This window comes from Telmatherina bonti, assembly GCF_933228915.1.
Source record: "Telmatherina bonti genome assembly, chromosome: 19".
In the NCBI taxonomy this organism is placed as follows: Eukaryota; Metazoa; Chordata; class Actinopteri; order Atheriniformes; family Telmatherinidae; genus Telmatherina; species Telmatherina bonti.
Window position 1 is genome coordinate 928,535 of NC_136617.1, and position 18,839 is coordinate 947,373.

The following is an 18,839-nucleotide window of genomic DNA, read 5'->3' on the forward strand; positions in this document are numbered from 1 at the left end:
CCCAACCCCAAAGCCAGCACCAGGCTCGCCCCCCGTACCCCGAGTGCTCCCCATGAAGAGGGGACATAGGAAGACCCCTGCCCCCCCCATCCGCCCGCCTCTGTGGTGTGTGCATGGGTGGGTCGTGGTTGTAGTGCAAGTAAAAAAAGGGGTGGCCGTTGGGGGGGTGGGACCAGCTGCTGCCAGACAGCCAGACCCCCCCTCCCCAGCATTCCCTTGTTTATGTGAGTGTGTGTGTGTGTGTTAAGTGTGTGTGCTGCTTGTGTAAATGTAATAGTGTCTAAGTTGTGAGTAAAATGGAGGGGAGAAAGACCCCAATGGGAGGGGATGGGCAAGGGCCCCCGCTGTAGCTCCTGTCCCCCCCCCATGGCCAAGGCGCCTGTCCCCTCCAAACCCTAAATGTATATTGGTGTCTATGTTGCCATTAAAATTTAGTGGGGCAGGTGGTCGCCGGGGTCCATCGGAAAATGCCCCTTAGGGTTCCCGGGACCACCGACTTCACCCCCCCACCGTGCCCTATATGCTGTATGTATGATGTCGGGTGGCGGAAGAGGAGGGGGGCATGGGGAGGGGCACAACCAGGGGAGAAGGACTTCTCTCCCTCCCTACACCGCCCCCCCCTCCCACGCCGCCCTCCTCCCCCCACCTCCTTCGTGCCCCCCATGCCCCACCCCCTCCTACTCCCCCCTCCCCCTAGCCCCTCCCTCTACCAACCCGCACCAAACCCCATCCCTCTACGGACACATCACAATCCCCAGGGAACCCGCCAGGTACCATAGCAGCGCGACCCCGAGGGCATGCCCCGGGCGACCAAGGCCCCCCAGGTCCAGGCCAGGCCCCCCCATCCCGGAGGGAGGCAGCCCCGAAACCCAGGGGCCCCGGCCCCCCACGCAGCCCGCACAACAGCAACCCGGCCACCCAGCCCAGGCCAGCCCCCGACCGCCCCCAACTCCCGGCCGCCCCCCGGCCCGCCCCCAAGCGACCCCAGCCTCTGGGCCACCAGAGCTCCAAGCCGGCCAGGCGAGCAGCGCCCAAAGCAATGACCTGCCCAGACCCCCGGCCCGAGAGCCGCCCCGCTCCAAGGACCCCAAGCCCCCCCCAACCCACCCCCCAGGGCCGCCAAGGTCCCAGCCCCCAGTCCTACTAAGTGATGTGATTAATTAGCAGGGTCCAGGGAGAGCGAGCATCGGCCGATTCATTTTTGATGGAAGCAGATGTGATCTGGAGACTTCTGTGTTCCAACAGGAGATTTTTGTAGTGATTAATACTTAGACTTCTTTTGGACTTCCAGTTTAATAGGACAGTTTTTTTTGCTACACATCGGGCCGCAAGGATAGTGTGTGTGTTGTTGGGGTCCATGTTGATGTCACTAAGGTCTCCCAGTAAGCAAAGCTTGGGGCATGCAGGAATGCTGCATCTGAGCCATGTTGATAATTCCCCACAAACCTTATTCCAGACATTTTGAACAGGTGGACAGAGCCATAGAGCATGTAAATAATTATCTACTGCGTTACATGTGCACTGTGTGCAGATCTCTGAGTGATTTAGACCCATCTTGAACATTCTTTGTCCTGTGTAATGTGTTCTATGAAGGATTTTGTATTGGATGAGTTGTAGATTTGAACTGTCTGTCATATTAAAAGCATTTAGACATATTTGCAGCCAAGAAGGTTGACTGAGACTGATAGATAGGTCTGCCTCCCATTTGGAAGTTGGCAAGGAATTTCAATCATCTATTTTTGACATCGACCTGTATACTTTTGAAAGTAACTTTGGGCTACGAAGTTCCATAAATTCTGCTACTGTGGGAGGAAGTTCCAAGTCTATTTGATGAAGGGGGAATTTCCTAAGTATAATGGATTTGAGTTGCTGATATTCTAGAAATCTGCTACTATTAATTCCATATTGTGATGATAGAGTGTCAAAAGATAAAATTCTTCTGTTATGGATAATATGCTCTAAATAATTAATTCCTTTATTAATCCATCGTTTAAAGTTGATCATATTTTTGTTTAGAAGAATGTCCGCGGTTTTCCAGATAGGTGTGAGTTTACATGGGATTATTGATGAATTGGGTTTTTTTTAAGAAATTCCCACCAAGCTGTCAGAGAGGTGCTGATGTTGACGCTTTTGAAGCACTTTAACTTTTTTACACTGAAGCTGAAGAATGGAAGATTAGAGATTTCCACATTGTCACAGAATGTTTGTTCTAAGTCTATCCATGGTTCATCTAATGGACTCGGTTTAAGCCATTTTAAGATATATTGCAGCCTATTGGCTAAGAAATAATGTTGAAAGTTAGGCAAGTCTAAGCCTCCCTGATCTTTAGGTTTTTGTAAGGTTTTTAAACTAATCCGGGGTGGTTTATTCTTCCAGAGAAATTGGGAAGTGTATGATTCTAGTGATTTGAACCAGGTGGAGGGAGGTTTCATAGGAATCATGGAGAACAGGTAGTTGATTTTGGGTAGAACCATCATTTTTATCGTAGCAACTCTCCCCATAAGTGAAATGGGGAGTGACTTCCAGCGAGTGAGATCATCTTCTATTGTCTTAGGAAGGTTAGTGTAATTACATTTTATCAGTTCTGAGAGCCTGGGGGGAATATTTATGCCTAAGTATCTAATGTTACCTGATTGTAAATTAATGTTGGATGGATTTTGAAACCTACAGTTAATTGGTAGGACTGTGCTCTTAGACCAATTAATAGAGTAGTCAAATAGTGATGAGAATTTATTAATTAGTGAGATTGTTTCAGATAATGATGTTTGTGAGTTTTGGAGGAATAGTAAAATATCATCGGCATAAAGGCTTATTTTATGAATTATATTTTTGGACTGGATGCCCTTTATAATTTGATTCTGTCGAATTGCAGCAGCTAGTGGTTCAATAAACAAGCAAAAGCAAAAAGTTTTTTCCAATATGAATCATATTTGTGATATTTGTCATAATAATTAATAACAAACCTGATAATTAAGACGGATTCGTGCGAAACCTGCTCCTGTCCTGATGATCATGAAGGTTCGAGTTGAAAACTGCGCAAATTACGCATGCGCAAATCGGTCTCCGCTCGGGCTAACTGGCGCATGCGCACACCGGCCTCCGCGCGGCCTAAATGGCGCATGCGCACCCCAGCTCCAGCAGCAGTAGCGGCGGTAGCTCCTCTCCGCGGCTCCTCTCGGTCTGCAGATAAACTCCGTTTCCTAGATCCGCCACTTTCAGCTTCGCGATACCGCCCCCAATCTCAGCGTCGGTACGGAGCCGCCAGGCCGGGACAGAGACGGAGAGAGAGGCCTCGGCCATGGAAGCGCTCGGACCCGGTAAGACATGTCAGCAACCTGGGGAGGAGCGGAGGGCGCGAGCCGTGTGGAGCGCGTGTCCGCAACGCGTCGCTTCACTGGGGGCCGCGGCTGCAGCGAGGCCTCCGCCCGTTGACGGGGAGACACACCGAGGCCCAGCTCGGGGGGGGGTTGCTGTGTTGCGGAACGTGTCCGCTGCGGTCGGGGGCTCGCGGTGTTGTCGGTGTGTCGGTGCGTGTTTTCAGCGGCTGTCCGCGCGGGTTATATTTCCGCTCCGCTGCGCCGCACCGCGTCGTGTCGGAGCGGAGCGGCATTGTGTGAGAGGGGATTTAACTGGGACCTTCCTCCTTCCGCGTCCTGCTCTGTTGACGTTCATGTTGTTGTTGTTGGGGCTCCGCGCGCTCGCCTCGCTCCGCGACAACATTACGTTTGCGTCACCGCAGCAGCTCGGCTCCGCGCGGGGCGTGCGGTGGTGGAAACGCATGTCGAGAGCCTGTTTTTAAAGGAAGAAAAGCGCAGACGCGCGTGTTGAAGGCTGGTGATGTGCGTGTTTGATCCGAGGCTGTCATCGGCGCTCGCGCCTCGGATGGATGATGGGTGGATGATGGGTGGATGATGGGTGATGGCGCTTTGATCGATCAGGGCTGCAGCCAGCTCTATAATATTCACCTCCTGTATGATAACAAAGACACGCGCCCTGCAGAGGGACGACACGCGCACAGCCAGCGGTGCGTTCACGGCCCGACCTGAGGAAGCTTTGTTTGCAGAAATGAAACCGTGAATTCACGCTGGTGTGTTGCTGTTATGTAAGGGGGGGGTGCTCTGCAGGTGTGTGAGGATGATCTACAGGTGTATGTGGAGCGTGGGCTCTGTAAATAACATGATGTCTTCCAGAGGTTTCTGCATCTGGAGCAGAGGTTTCCACCCTGACGGAGGAAAATGCACCTTGGAGCTAATTTTATGGATTTTATGGCTTTTATTTTGAAGGGATTTCAGCTGCTGTTTCTTGGTTGGTTTGAGTTCCAACAGGGTTTGTTGACACGACTCTGGATGGGATAGGGGGGTCATAAATCAACTCCAGCTTCAGTGGGTTTGGTTCTGGAGATTTGGGTCTGTGGTCTGGTTCACAGGGCTGCTGTGTCCACGAGGTTGATGTTGATGCATTCAGGTTCCTCTCGCTGAGATGAACTGATGTCCCTGAATGCAGCAGAAGGTCTGTTTTAGCGACAACAAAGTCAGACGGGTGATGTTTCTGGAGAGCCGTCACATGACCGCAACATGCATATAAACCCCACCATTGTCACCTTCATCATCATCGTCACCATCATCATCATCATCACCACCTGTCCAGACGTTGTTTAGACACTGAAACTTGTGGAAGTGGGATTCCTGCAGATCTGGAGTCTCCATGGAGACCGGGATGCTGGTTTCCTCCCAGCAGGACGCCTGGCGTCTCCATGGAGACGTGAGATGATGATCGGCTGGACTTGGGACCGCCGCCACGCTGAGACAGTAAACTGGCCGCTTGTTTCCATGGTGACAGAGTTTGGGTTGAAACACCTTCCAGAGGGAAACTTGGTGCAGTCGTGGTGCAGCTGGGCTGTTGTGTTTCTGAGGACACACCTGGGTGCGTAACGCCCTCTAGAGGCCTGGCATGCCCTCTGCACTGTTCCTGCTCCCTTCTGCCTTTCCTGCACGGAGACTCTCGTCATTCCACTGTTGTCTAAATGCTTTTACAACCGTTTTCCAAGTAAAGGAAAAGGTTTAGTGTGGAACGGGGAAAGTCTGCATCTCATCCTAGGTAGCAGGGTCTCTTCCTATGACTTCTGTCGTCTTTCACCGCTGATCCATCCTCTGAATGTTCATTTACTCAACCAGTTTGTTGTTCATGAGAACTTCTGGAGCGTTACACCAACACACCTGTCTCGGAGGAAATGGATCCATCCGCCTGGCCCATTCGGTACAACGTGATGCGAGTCAGGTGTGCAGGAGCAGGTAAAGGTGGGAAACCTGCAGGTAGACCGGTGTATAACTCTGTGGGGTAAATTGTGACGTATCGACAACCTTTAGGTGATCTATGGATGAGGAAGATGAGCTATGAATCCGGAGGTCATCTAAGCCAATCAGCAACCTGTTAAAAATGAAGCCAGACACTGCAGTTCTGACCTCATCCACTAGGGGCTCCACAAACACAAATCCCCAAAGACTCCCAGGTTAAAAAGAATAAACATGTTTCCAGCAGGAATAAACACGTTTACAGCAGGAATAAACGTAAATAAACACGTTTACAGCAGGAATAAACACGTTTACAGCAGGAATAAACGTAAATAAACACGTTTCCAGCAGGAATAAACACGTTTCCAGCAGGAATAAACACGTTTCCAGCAGGAATAAACATGTTTCCAGCAGGAATAAACACGTTTACAGCAGGAATAAACGTAAATAAACACGTTTACAGCAGGAATAAACACGTTTACAATAGGAATAAACACGTTTCCAGCAGGAATAAACACGTTTCCAGCAGGAATAAACACGTTTCCAGCAGGAATAAACACGTTTCCAGCAGGAATAAACACGTTTCCAGCAGGAATAAACACGTTTCCAGCAGGAATAAACACGTTTCCAGCAGGAATAAACACGTTTACAGCCTGGTAAAACCATTTTAGGTTTAATAGGTCAGGTTTACGTGAATTTTTTTCTAACTCGTCCGTTTAAAAGTAATTTAATCTCGAAGTTCGGCATATTTAGGGGCGTGTCCTTTTGATGGACAGGTACCCGATCTCCCGCTTCAAGTCAGAAGAACGTAGAACAACCGCAGTTTTTAGCTGGTTAACAACGTGACTTAGCTTTAGCCCGCTTACCTCCGTTAGCTGGTTAGCTCCTGTTATCTCCGGGTTAGCTCGGTTAGCTCTTAGCTACAGAAAGCTCGGAGTTCGCTCGATGTCAATCATCCACCATGACGCTCACAGCCCCCCTCTCAGCTCCACCTCTTTGCCCATATTTGTATTTTCCGGGCGAGACAACGCGCATGATGCTGCCAAGATGGTGATGGTAGGAACCGCCCACCGAGCTTCAATTCAGCTCTTCAGAAACCTACGGGTTACATCCGCCCATCTTTCGGTCTGTGTTTTGAACTAATGTGAACTAATCTGTCTCGCTCATCACACTGCGTTTCCATGGATACGATTGGCGGTTGTCTGCTTTACGGTGAGTAAGTGGAGGGATGCCGCCCATCAGGAACCGGCTCGGTCCGGGCGATTTACAGAAAGATGCTGTCTGTCTGTGTTTGGTCATTTGGTGTCCTGTCCTGCGGGGAACGTCCTTGTCACGTGAAGGCTTCGTGTTCCTGGATCAGAATCATGCAGTTCCAGTTCGTCGCTGGTTGGAAATAAACGTTATTTAGTTTTTATTTAGTTTGTTGGGGAAAAACTATTACCATTTTTAAAAAAAATAATTAATTTATTAAATCTCAAGTAGGTAACGTTACTCAAAGACATGTTCCTCTGGGTGAAATGGTTCCTCGTCCTGATAGTAGTCTATACATTCTGTAATCATGACCAATAAGAAATATAGTTAGACCCCTCAGTTTACTGTAAATCTGTAAAAACTGACCAATCCAAACGTTCCGACCCAAATGAAGTTGTTCATTTCTTATATTTCGTAGCTTCTTCTCCCGGCTCCCCTCCTCCCCCTCCAGCAGCGCATGCCTGATAGCCACACCCTGCATATAAACAGCATGTTAGGATGAAAATACAAAGTAGTGAAGAAGAAACTCGGAAGGCAAACATGGCTGAGAAAATGCAGGAAGGATTTCCCGACCCGGCTCGGTTTATTTTCCTCCTCCTGCTAAACAGCCGAGAAAGAGAAAATCGTTGGTGGAAAAAACTGTGAATAAAAAAGCCTCGGATCACGCAAGGAGCAGAACCAGAGGGGGAGGGGCCAAGCCAGGGGGAGGAGCCAAGACAGGGGGAGGGGGCAATAAAGTGGGAGGAGCTTTAACTTTTTTTTTCTTTTTTTTTTTATCTATGTGTGAGCTGATTGACTGTAGACAGGTTGTAGTTTCATATAAAATCATTTTGTCCACACGGGCATGATCTTCACACTGAATCCGTCTTTCTCAGACCTGATCCGAACTGATCAGAACCAGGTGGGATTTGATGTTTATCTTGTTGTAGTCGTAACTTGGAGCAAATGTTTTGCAGTTTGGTCCCAGAAATGAGGAAATAAATGGTGTTTATGGAACAGCAGCTCTGGTCTGATTTCTCACTCGGTGAAGAGAAAACGAGTCTCCGTGTGAAAATGCAGCTTTTCTCCTGGTCCAGCCCGGTTCTGCTGCTAGATGCCAACGTGGATGAACACTTGCAACTGGGCCGAAGCAAGTCTTTACTGGACCTACTGGTCTGATCAGAGTCTCAGCCTCCAGGTGTTGCCGGTGGAGGAAAGACGTCTGGTTCCGGCAGGTTGAACCCGGTCCAGTCGGAGATGGTTCTGTGCAGCGGGAAACGGCAGCTGAGTAGTGAAATCTCCAAGCAGCAACATTCCAGCAGGGAGGATCCCAGTTAACCATCCCAGTAACGTGTCCATATTAATAAGCTCCAGGTGGATTAAAGAGCAACAGAAATTCAATTCAATTCAATTCAATTCAACTTTATTTATATAGCGTCAAATCACGGCAATGCCATCTCAAGACGCTTTACAGACAGAGGGGAAAACATAATGAAGGCCAATTCATAACAGCCTATATAAGGAAACCAACAGATTGAGTTGAGTCCAACTCAATCTCCCATCCTGAGCAAGCACACTGGCGACAGTGGGAAGGAAAAAACTCCCTTTTAACAGGAAGGAAACCTCCGGCAGAACCCGGCTCAGGACAGGCAGCCATCTGCCTCTGCTGTGTGGGGGGAAGAGGACAGAAAGACAACAGACAACAGGAACTGCTACTCCCGGCCAGGGAGACCTGCTGAGACAGGAGACATACATGTTAATGATGCAACACTGTTATTGGGGGGGGGGGGTAAAAGAAAGAGATAAAGAGAAAAAGAAAGAAGCTCAGTGTATCAGGAAATGTCCCTCAGCAGTCTAAACCTATAGCAGCATAACTAAGGGATGCTAACCATCCCTAGCTATAGGACTTATCAAAAAGATAAGTCTTCAGCCTAGTCTTAAAGGTGGGGAGGGTGTCTGCTTCCCTAACACTAACTGGGAGCTTATTCCATAAGAGAGGGGCCTGATAACCAAAGGCTCTGCCTCCTGCTCGGCTCTTTGAGACTCTAGGAACCACAAGTAAGCCTGCAGTCTGCGAACGAAGTACTCTGCTTGGTATATAAGGAATTATGAGGTCTTTGATATATAGTGGAGCCTGGTTGTGGAGGGCTTTATATGTAAGGAGAAGGATTTTAAATTCTATTCTAGATTCAACAGGCAGCCAATGAAGAGAGGCTAAAACTGGAGAAATATGATCTCTCCTGCTGGTTCTGGTCAGGACTCTGGCTGCAGAATTCTGGATCAGCTGAAGGCTTTTCAGGGCATATTTAGGACAGCCCAGTAATAGAGAGTTACAGTAATCTAGTCTCGAAGTAACAAAAGCATGAACCAGTTTTTCTGCATCACTCTGAGACAGAATGTCCCTAATTTTGGCTATATTACGTAAATGAAAGAAGGCTGTTTTAGTAACCTGCTTAATATGTGGGCCAAAGGACAGGTCAGGGTCAAATATTACTCCAAGGTTTCTCACTGTAGCACTGGAAGCTAAAGTAACGCCATCCAGGTTCATTACAAAACTGGAAAATTTAGCTCTGAGTTTTTCAGATCCAACGAGAATTACTTCAGTCTTATCTGAGTTTAAGAGGAGAAAATTTCTAGACATCCAGTTCCTTATGTCTATGAGACAATTTTGTAGCCTATTGGGCTGATTTGTTTCATCTGGTTTAAAGGATAAGTATAGTTGAGTATCATCTGCATAACAATGAAAGTTTATTCCATGCTGTCTAATAATTTTGCCTAAAGGGAGCATATATAGCGAGAAGAGTACTGGTCCAAGTACAGAACCTTGAGGAACTCCATGACTTACTGTAGTTTGTGAGGAGGACTTGTCATTTACATGAACAAACTGAAGTCTATCAGATAAATATGATTTAAACCATCTTAACGCTGTACCTGTAATTCCAACCACCTGTTCTAGTCTCTGTAACAGAATGTTATGATCGACTGTATCAAATGCAGCACTAAGATCAAGCAAGATAAGTACGGACACAAGTCCTTTGTCTGAGGCCATAAGAAGGTCATTAGTAACTTTCACCAATGCCGTCTCAGTGCTATGATGAGCTCTAAATCCTGACTGAAACTCCTCGCATAAATTATTTCTGCTCAGGTGGGCATGTAGCTGAGCTGAAACTATTTTCTCCAGAATTTTGGACATAAACGGGAGGTTAGATATAGGTCTATAATTTGCTATCACCTCTGGATCCAGAGATTGCTTTTTAAGTAAAGGCTTGATTACAGCAGTTTTAAATGATTGTGGTACATATCCTGTCACTAAAGACATATTGATAAGATTTAGTAGTGATGTATTAATTAAAGGGAAAATGTCCTTAAAGAGGCTCGTTGGGAGAGGGTCTAAGATACAGGTGGATGGTTTAGATGAAGCTATTATTTTAGTTAATTCAGAGGGTTGGACAGGACAGAAACTATTTAGACACAAGTCAGATCCTGGTTCTAAGGATGCTTCGGAGACCACAACAGGCTCAACATTATAGGTAGAAGGAAGAATATTGTGGATTTGATCTCTAATAGTGTCAATTTTATTCCTGAAAAAATACATGAAATCATCACAGCTAAGTGAGAAAGGAATACATGGCTCCACAGCGCTCCGGCTCCTAGTAAGCCTGGCTACTGTGCTGAAAAGAAACCGAGGGTTGTTTTTGTTTTCCTCTATCAATGATGAATAATAAGCTGTTCTTGCCGTACGTAAGGCTTTTTTGTATACGCTTAAACTTTCTTTCCAGGTTAAGTGAGACTCCTCTAGTCCTGATGAACGCCATCTGTTTTCCAAACGCCTTGATGCCTGTTTTAGAGCTCGAAGCTGGGAATTAAACCAGGGAGCCTTCATAATCTTACCTAATTTCTTCTTCTTTAGGGGAGCAACATTATCCAAGGTTGTACGCATTGAAGCTGTTATAGTATCAGCATGTTGATCAATCTGAGCAGGAGTAAAGCTTAAAGGGGGACTCTCAGTCATGCTAACACATGGTAGAGGTGAAAAAATTGATTCAATTGATTGTTTAAATTTTGTAATATTATTGTCTGATAAACATCTACTATAGTAGAATTTATTTTTGGTCAGTGAGTAATCAAATAAAGTGAATTCAAAGGTTAATAAGAAGTGATCGGACAAGACAGGGTTTTGAGGAAATACTTTGAGCTTATCAGTCTCAATACCAGATGTTAGAACCAGATCAAGAGTATGACCATGAGAGTGAGTGGCTCCATGGACATTTTGTGAAAACCCAATTGAGTTTAGAATAGAACTAAAGGAAATGTTTAAACTATCATTTTCATCGTCAACATGAATATTAAAATCACCTAGTACAATGACCTTATCAGTAGTCAGCACTAACTCAGACAAGAGATCAGAGAATTCGGTCAGAAACTCGGAGTAAGGTCCAGGTGGGCGATACACTAATGCTAAAAAGAGCGGTTTCTCTCAATTCCATTTTGGATGAGATAAATTTAATGTCAGGAATTCAAAGGATTTATAGTTAGTTTTGTGCTTAGGATTAATTAATAATTCTGACTGAAAAATAGCTGCAACACCTCCTCCTCTGCCTGTAGTTCTAGGAATGTGAAAGTTTAAATAGTTAGCTGGCGTAGCTTCATTAATACTAACATAATCCTCTTGCTGGAACCAGGTTTCCGTAAGACAGAATAAATCAATGTGGTGATCACCTATCAAGTCATTGACTAATAAAGACTTATTTGGGAGGGATCTAATATTCAGTAGGCCACACTTTATTGTCTTATTTTCAGATTTTATTAGATCCATTGTTTTTATTTTTATGAGGTTTTCACGATTAACCCCAGAAGTGTTTTTGTGTTGTTTAATTCTTACTGCTGGGGAGTTGTATAAGGTCGGAATGGGGTTTTGGGTGGGCGGCGGCAGGTGGGAAGCTGCAGAAAAGTGTGTAGGACTACAATTCTGCCTCCTGGTCCCAACCCTGAGTTGTCAATTTAGCTGACTAATAAAAGAGTCCATATTGCTAGATAAGAGAGCGGCTCCATCCAACGTGGGATGGATGCCATCTCTCCTAATAAGACCAGGCTTTCCCCAAAAAGCGCTCCAATTATCTATAAAACCCACGTTGTTATCGGGACACCACCTAGACAACCAGCGGTTGAAGGATGACATGCGGCTAAACATGTCATCGCTGATTAAATTTGGCAAGGGACCAGAGAAAACTACGGAGTCCGACATGCTCTTGGCAAAGTTACACACCGAAGCAACATTCATTTTAGTGACCTCCGATTGGCGTAACCGGGTGTCGTTACCGCCGACGTGAATTACAATCTTACGGTATTTACGTTTAGCCTTAGCCAGCAGTTTCAAATACGATTCGACGTCGCCCGCTCTGGCCCCAGGAATGCATTTGACTATGGTCCCCGGTGTCTCTAGAGCCACGTTTCTGACTATGGAACTACCTATAATCAGGGTTTCTGCCTCAGCGGGTGTGTCGCCGAGCGGGGAAAATCTGTTAGAAACGTGAACAGGTCGGTGGTGGCCAGTGTGTTTTGGTTTGGGGCTACGTTTCCGCCTGACCGTCGTCCAGCCCGCCTCGGCTCCCGGCTGCGCGGGAACTGCTGAGGGACGGCTAGGTGGGCTAGCTGCCCTGGCTGGTAGCTCCGCACTGGCTAATGGGGGCTTGCTGACTAACTGCTTCCCTAACTGAGTGCGGAGCTGGGCTTCTAACTCACAGAGCCTCGCCTCCAAGGCTGCCAAGCTGCTACACTTAATACACCTACCGTTATCACTAAAGGAGGCGGAGGAGTAGCTAAACATCAGACACACCGAGCAAGAAAAGGCAGGGGACCGGGGTGTGGGAAGAGAGCTAGCAGCCATGCTAAAACCGAGTGCTTGAGCTGTTTAAGTCAGTAAACAGAAAGCCAAAGATCCCAAAAATAAATGCAATATATAGAACAGTGGTTTGGGAAGATATTGTGCGCTAAAGTGAGTGGTTGGTTAACAGTAGGTAGAAGTTAGAAAGAAGTTAAAGGAGCCATATTTGTGGTTTATATTATAAACCACAAATATGTTGTTTATAATATAAACAATTATAACGAAAATAATAAACAAATCTAACAATAAACAGAACCCAACGGAGACAACCAGCCGGCACCGGAAGGACTCGAGAAAGAGGACGGAAGGTCCCGAGGAAGAGGACGAGGCGGTACCGGAAGGTCCCGAGGAAGAGGACGAGGCGGTACCGGAAGGTCCCGAGGAAGAGGACGAGGCGGTACCGGAAGGTCCCGAGGAAGAGGACGAGGCGGTACCGGAAGGTCCCGAGGAAGAGGGCGAGGCGGTACCGGAAGGTCCCGAGGAAGAGGGCGAGGCGGTACCGGAAGGTCCCGAGGAAGAGGGCGAGGCGGTACCGGAAGGTCCCGAGGAAGAGGGCGAGGCGGTACCGGAAGGTCCCGAGGAAGAGGAAGAGGCGGTACCGGAAGGTCCCGAGGAAGAGGGCGAGGCGGTACCGGAAGGTCCCGAGGAAGAGGGCGAGGCGGTACCGGAAGGTCCCGAGGAAGAGGGCGAGGCGGTACCGGAAGGTCCCGAGGAAGAGGGCGAGGCGGTACCGGAAGGTCCCGAGGAAGAGGGCGAGGCGGTACCGGAAGGTCCCGAGGAAGAGGACGAGCCGGTACTGGCAGGTTCTGGGTCGGATAAATATTCAGTGTGTTTATGGGAATTCTTTTCAGCACCGTTCTGATCTAACTGGATCCAGCAGGTCTTCGTGTCGTCCTGGACATGCGTCCACTTGGGGGGGGGGGGGGGTATCCTGATGATTGTTTGTGTTTTTGTGCTTCGCTGGCTAACTAGGGCGCGTGGGGGTCATGGCGCCCCCCCATTGCTTGGTGTCGGTTGACAAGCTTTCAGCTTTCTTCATCCCCATCACCATCCTCTCCGTGCTGCAGCCTGATTGGTTCCGTCTCGTCCTCCTGAGCCGAGACTTTGGAGCGTCTGGGATCCTGAACCGGGGGAGGTGGGCAGAAGTGTGTGTGTGTAACGGTAATCCCAGCAGCCCATATGTTGATCTGTCTGGGTGGAGTGGGGGGGGGGGGGGGGGGTCATTGTTCTATGGTTGACCCGTGTGGTCCAGGTCAGTCAGTAACTGTAATCTGTAACTAGTTACTTTCTGACTTGGCATGAGGAGCAAAAGGTGAAGACGACACGTTTTATATCAAACACAAATCCCGAACATGCAAACGAAACCAGTCGATCTACGTTCCTACCCTCACCTATGGTCATGAGCTGTGGGTCGTGACCGAAAGGAGATCTCGAATACAGGCGGCTGAAATGGGTTTCCTCCGCAGGGTGGCCGGGCTCTCCCTTAGAGATAGGGTGAGGAGCTCGGTCATCCGGGAGGAGATCAGAGTAGAGCCGCTGCTCCTCCACATCGAGAGGAACCAGTTGAGGTGGCTCGGGCATCTGGTCAGGATGCCTCCTGGACCTCCCTGGTGAGGTGTTCCAGGCACCTCCCTCTGGGAGGAGACCCCGGGGAAGACCCAGGACACGCTGGAGGGATTATATCTCTCAGCTGGCCTGGGAATGCCTCGGGATCCCCCCGCAGAGTTGGCAAATGTGGCTGGGGAGAGGGAAGTCTGGCCATCGAGGCTGTTGCGTCGTTGCGGTCGCGTCGTTGCGGTCGCGTCGTTGCGGTCGCGTCGTTGCGGTCGCGTCGTCGCTGTCCCGTCGAGGCTGTCTCGTCGAGGCTGTCTCATCGGGGCTGTCTCATCGAGGCTGTCCCATCGGGGCTGTCTCATCGCGGCGGTCGCATCGCGGCGGTCGCATCGGGGCTGTCCCATCGAGGCTGTCTCATCGAGGCTGTCTCATCGGGGCTGTCTCATCGGGGCTGTCTCATCGGGGCTGTCTCATCGGGGCTGTCTCATCGGGGCTGTCGCATCGGGGCTGTCCCATCGGGGCTGTCCCATCGAGGCTGTCTCATCGAGGCTGTCTCATCGGGGCTGTCTCATCGAGGCTGTCTCATCGAGGCTGTCTCATCGCGGCGGTCGCATCGCGGCGGTCGCATCGCGGCGGTCCCATCGAGGCTGTCTCATCGGGGCTGTCTCATCGGGGCTGTCTCATCGGGGCTGTCGCATCGGGGCTGTCGCATCGGGGCTGTCCCATCGGGGCTGTCCCATCGGGGCTGTCCCATCGAGGCTGTCCCATCGAGGCTGTCGCATCGCGGCGGTCTCATCGCGGCGGTCGCATCGGGGCTGTCCCATCGAGGCTGTCCCATCGGGGCTGTCCCATCGAGGCTGTCCCATCGAGGCTGTCTCATCGCGGCGGTCTCATCGGGGCGGTCTCATCGGGGCGGTCTCATCGGGGCGGTCTCATCGGGGCTGTCCCATCGGGGCTGTCTCATCGGGGCTGTCTCATCGGGGCTGTCTCATCGGGGCTGTCTCATCGGGGCTGTCCCATCGGGGCTGTCGCATCGAGGCTGTCTCATTCAATTCAATTCAACTTTATTTATATAGCGTCAAATCACGGCAATGCCATCTCAAGACGCTTTACAGACAGTAAACATAATGAATGCCAATTCATAACAGCCTATATAAGGAAACCAACAGATTGAGTTGAGTCCAACTCAATCTCCCATCCTGAGAAAGCACACTGGCGACAGTGGGAAGGAAAAAACTCCCTTTTAACAGGAAGGAAACCTCCGGCAGAACCCGGCTCAAGGACAGGCAGCCATCTGCCTCTGCTGTGTGTGTTTCGTATGGACATGTTTAATTTTACACAGCACATTTCTGGACCTACACATCAAAAAGGCCATTCGTTAGATTTGGTTTTTTCTTATGGATTAAAGATTGATGAACTAAGTATTGAGGATTTTCAAATAAGTGACCACTGCTGTATCCTTTTTAACCTGTCTTTTTCATTGGTGCCAAATGACTCTAATGTAAACATCCAGAGACGCGTTCTTAATGAAGCAGCCATTAGTCATTTCTCTGCTTCTTTTGATTTTTCTTCATTTGCAATGTGTGACGATGTGGAAACTTTTGTGACAAATTTCAATAGTCACTGCTTAACTGTTTTGGACACTGTTGCCCCCTCTAAAAGCCCTCTTGCGCATAAAAAGCCCTGTCCATGGATGAGTGAGGCTATTTGTAACTTTAAAAGAAGCTGTCGGAAAGTGGAGCGTTTGTGGAAAGCCACAAAATTAGAGGTGCATAGACTCAATCTTAAAGAAATGATGTCGGAGCTAAATGAAATGATAAAAGTAGCTCGGTCAACTTACTTCTCAAATCTAGTGTCATGTAATAAGAAAAACCCTAAAGTCCTGTTTGATACTATTGAAAACCTTGTTGTGCCTTCATCTCCACATGTTCCTGTGTATACACAGGAGGATTGCAATAATTTTTTAAACTTCTTTGTGTCCAAAGTGAAAGACATTAGGGCCAGCATCAGTCCTTCTTTAAATAACTTATGCCCTGTGTCAGATAGTGTTCGGATATGGTCCTCGTTCACTCCTGTCAGCCTGCAGAATGTGAAGGCTTTAGTGGACAAGATGAAACCTTCCTCAAGTCTGGCAGACATTCTACCGACATCTTTGTTTGTGAAGGTTTTTGATGTAGTTGGTCCTTGGGTTGTTAAATTGATCAATCTTTCATTGGAATCTGGCTCAGTCCCCAGCTACTTCAAACATGCAGTGGTAAATCCCATCCTTGAAAAAACAAATCTAGATCCTGCGGAACCAAGAAATTATAGGCCCATATCAAAACTTCCTTTCCTTTCTAAGCTCTTAGAGAAAGTAGTGGCTGAACAGCTAACTACATTTTTGGAAGAAAATGATTTTTACGACAAATTTCAGTCAGGTTTCCGCAAAAAGCACTCCACTGAAACTGCCTTATTGAGAGTTTCAAATGATGTGATGATGGCCGCTGACTCTGGTCGCTACACAGTTTTGGTTTTACTAGATTTAACGTCTGCCTTTGACACAGTAGACCATGACTTATTGATTAATCGACTTAAATCAGAGATGGGTTTTTCTGGGACTGTTCTTCAGTGGTTCTCCTCATACATAAAAGGTAGAACCTTTAATGTTGCGGTAAACAATATAATATCTCATGTGTCTAAACTGTCGTGTGGAGTGGCCCAAGGTTCTGTCCTGGGACCTGTTTTGTTTCTTTTGTACTTATTGCCTCTTGGCCGACTTATTTGTGGTTTTAAAATGTATCTTATCACTTTTACGCTGATGATATTCAGTTGTACTGTTCCTTCAATGATTCAGAGTTTTATTTTTTATCTATGTTGTTAGAATGTGTGTCCTGCATTAAAAACTGGCTCTCCTCAAATTACCTTCAGATAAATCCTAACAAAACAGAAACTCTGATCATTGCCCCTGATAAAAAGATACCTATGATCAAAAACTATCTTGGTGCTCTGGGACCGTCTGTGAAAACCAGTCTCAGAAACCTTGGGGTTGTGTTTGATCAGGCCATGTCTTTGGAGAGTCACACCCGACAACTGACCAAAAACGGTTTCTATCATCTAAGAAACATCTCTAAAGTAAGGAGGTTGTTGTCAAAATCAGATCTTGAAATGATCATCCATGCTTTCATCTCGAGTCGCATTGATTACTGTAACTCTGTTTTCACTTACATAAATAAGTCAACTCTAAATAAGCTTCAAATTGTGCAGAACTCTGCTGCCAGACTTTTGACAGGTGCAGCCAGAACAGCCCACATCACCCCTGTTTTGACACGTCTTCATTGGCTTCCTGTTAAATTTCGCATAGATTTTAAAATTTTAGTATTGACCTTTCAGGCGTTACATGGTCAGGCCCCTCAGTATATCACCGACTTACTTTGTCCATACTCCTCTGGACGCTCTCTTCGGTCTTCTGGCCAGAACCTCCTGAAGGTTCCAAAAACTGGTTTTAAAACTGGTGGTGACCTGTCTTTCCAGTCTGTTGCTCCCAGACTCTGGAATGAGCTGCCTCTGTCCCTTCGTGTGCTTGACTCTGTGGACTCTTTTAAAATGCAGCTAAAGACTCTACTGTTTAGAAGAGCTTTTAGTTGATTCTTGGATAATTTTAATTTTTGCTGATTGTTGCTGATTGTGTTATTGTACCCATTTTTATGTACAGCACTTTGTGATTTTTATCTGTGAAAAGCGCTTTATAAATAAACTTTACTTACTTACTTACTTACTTACTGTGTGGGGGGAAGAGGACAGAAAGACAACAGACAACAGGAACTGCTACTCCCGGCCAGGGAGACCTGCTGAGACAGGCGCATGGTGGCGGTCGCATCGAGGCGGTCGCATTGTGTCTGTCTCATCGTAGCTATCTCTGGTACAGCTTCTGGTACATTTACAACCGGATTCCAAAAAAGTTGGGACACTTTAGAAATTGTGAATAAAAACTGAATGCAATGATGTGGAGGTGCCAACTTCTAATATTTTATTCAGAATACAACATAAATCACAGGTCCATAGTTTAAACTGAGAAATTGTATGATATTAAGGAAAAATATGCTCATTCAAAATTTCATGGTGTCAACAAATCCCAAAAAAGTTGGGACAAGGCCATTTTCCCCACTGTGTGACACCCCCCCTTCTTCTTACAACACTCAACAGACGTCTGGGCATTGAGGAGACCAGCTTCTCAAGTGTAGACATAGGAATGTTCTCCCATTTTTGTCTAATACAGGCCTCTAAGTGTTCAATCGTCTTGGGTCTTCTTTGTCTGACCTTCCTCTTAATGATGCGCCAAATGTTTTCTATAGATGAAAGATCTGGACTGTTGGCTGGCCAGGTCAGTACCCGAATCCTTCTCCCACGCAGCCATGATGTTGTGATTGATGCAGAATGTGGTCTGGCATTATCTTGTTGAAAAATGCAGGGTCTTCCATGAAAGAGACGACGTTTGGATGGGAGCATATGTTGCTCTAGAACCTGAATATATTTTTCTGCATTGATGGTGCCTTTCCAGATGTGCAAGCTGCCCATGCCACACGCATTCATGCAACCCCATACCATCAGAGATGCAGGCTTCTGAACAGAGCGTTGATAGCAACTTGGGTTGTCACTGTCCTCTTTGGTCCTGATGACCTGGCGCCCCAGATTTCCAAAAAGAACCTCAAAACGTGATTCGTCTGACCACAGAACAGTCTTCCATTTTGCCAAACTCCATTTTAAATGACTCCTGGCCCAGTGTAAACGTCTTCGCTTGTGGATCTTTGTTAGAAATGGCTTCTTCTTCGCAGAATAGAGTTTCAGCTGGCAACGGCGGATGGCACGGTGGATTGTGTTCACTGACAATGGTTTCTGGAAGT

At 47.5% G+C, this 18,839-nt stretch overlaps 1 protein-coding gene across 3 annotated transcripts in view; it reads left to right on the forward strand.

Moving 5' to 3' along the window:
• The first annotated feature begins 3,153 nt into the window (after positions 1-3,153).
• Positions 3,154-18,839, forward strand: part of ago4 (argonaute RISC component 4) — a 64,780-nt gene continuing 49,094 nt past the window's right edge. For all 3 annotated transcript variants that reach the window (XM_079258518.1, XM_079258519.1, XM_079258520.1), the window contains exon 1: positions 3,154-3,317. In XM_079258518.1, the coding sequence (XP_079114644.1) occupies positions 3,299-3,317 (19 nt within the window). In that variant the 5' untranslated portion in view covers positions 3,154-3,298. The remainder of the gene's footprint in view (positions 3,318-18,839) is intronic.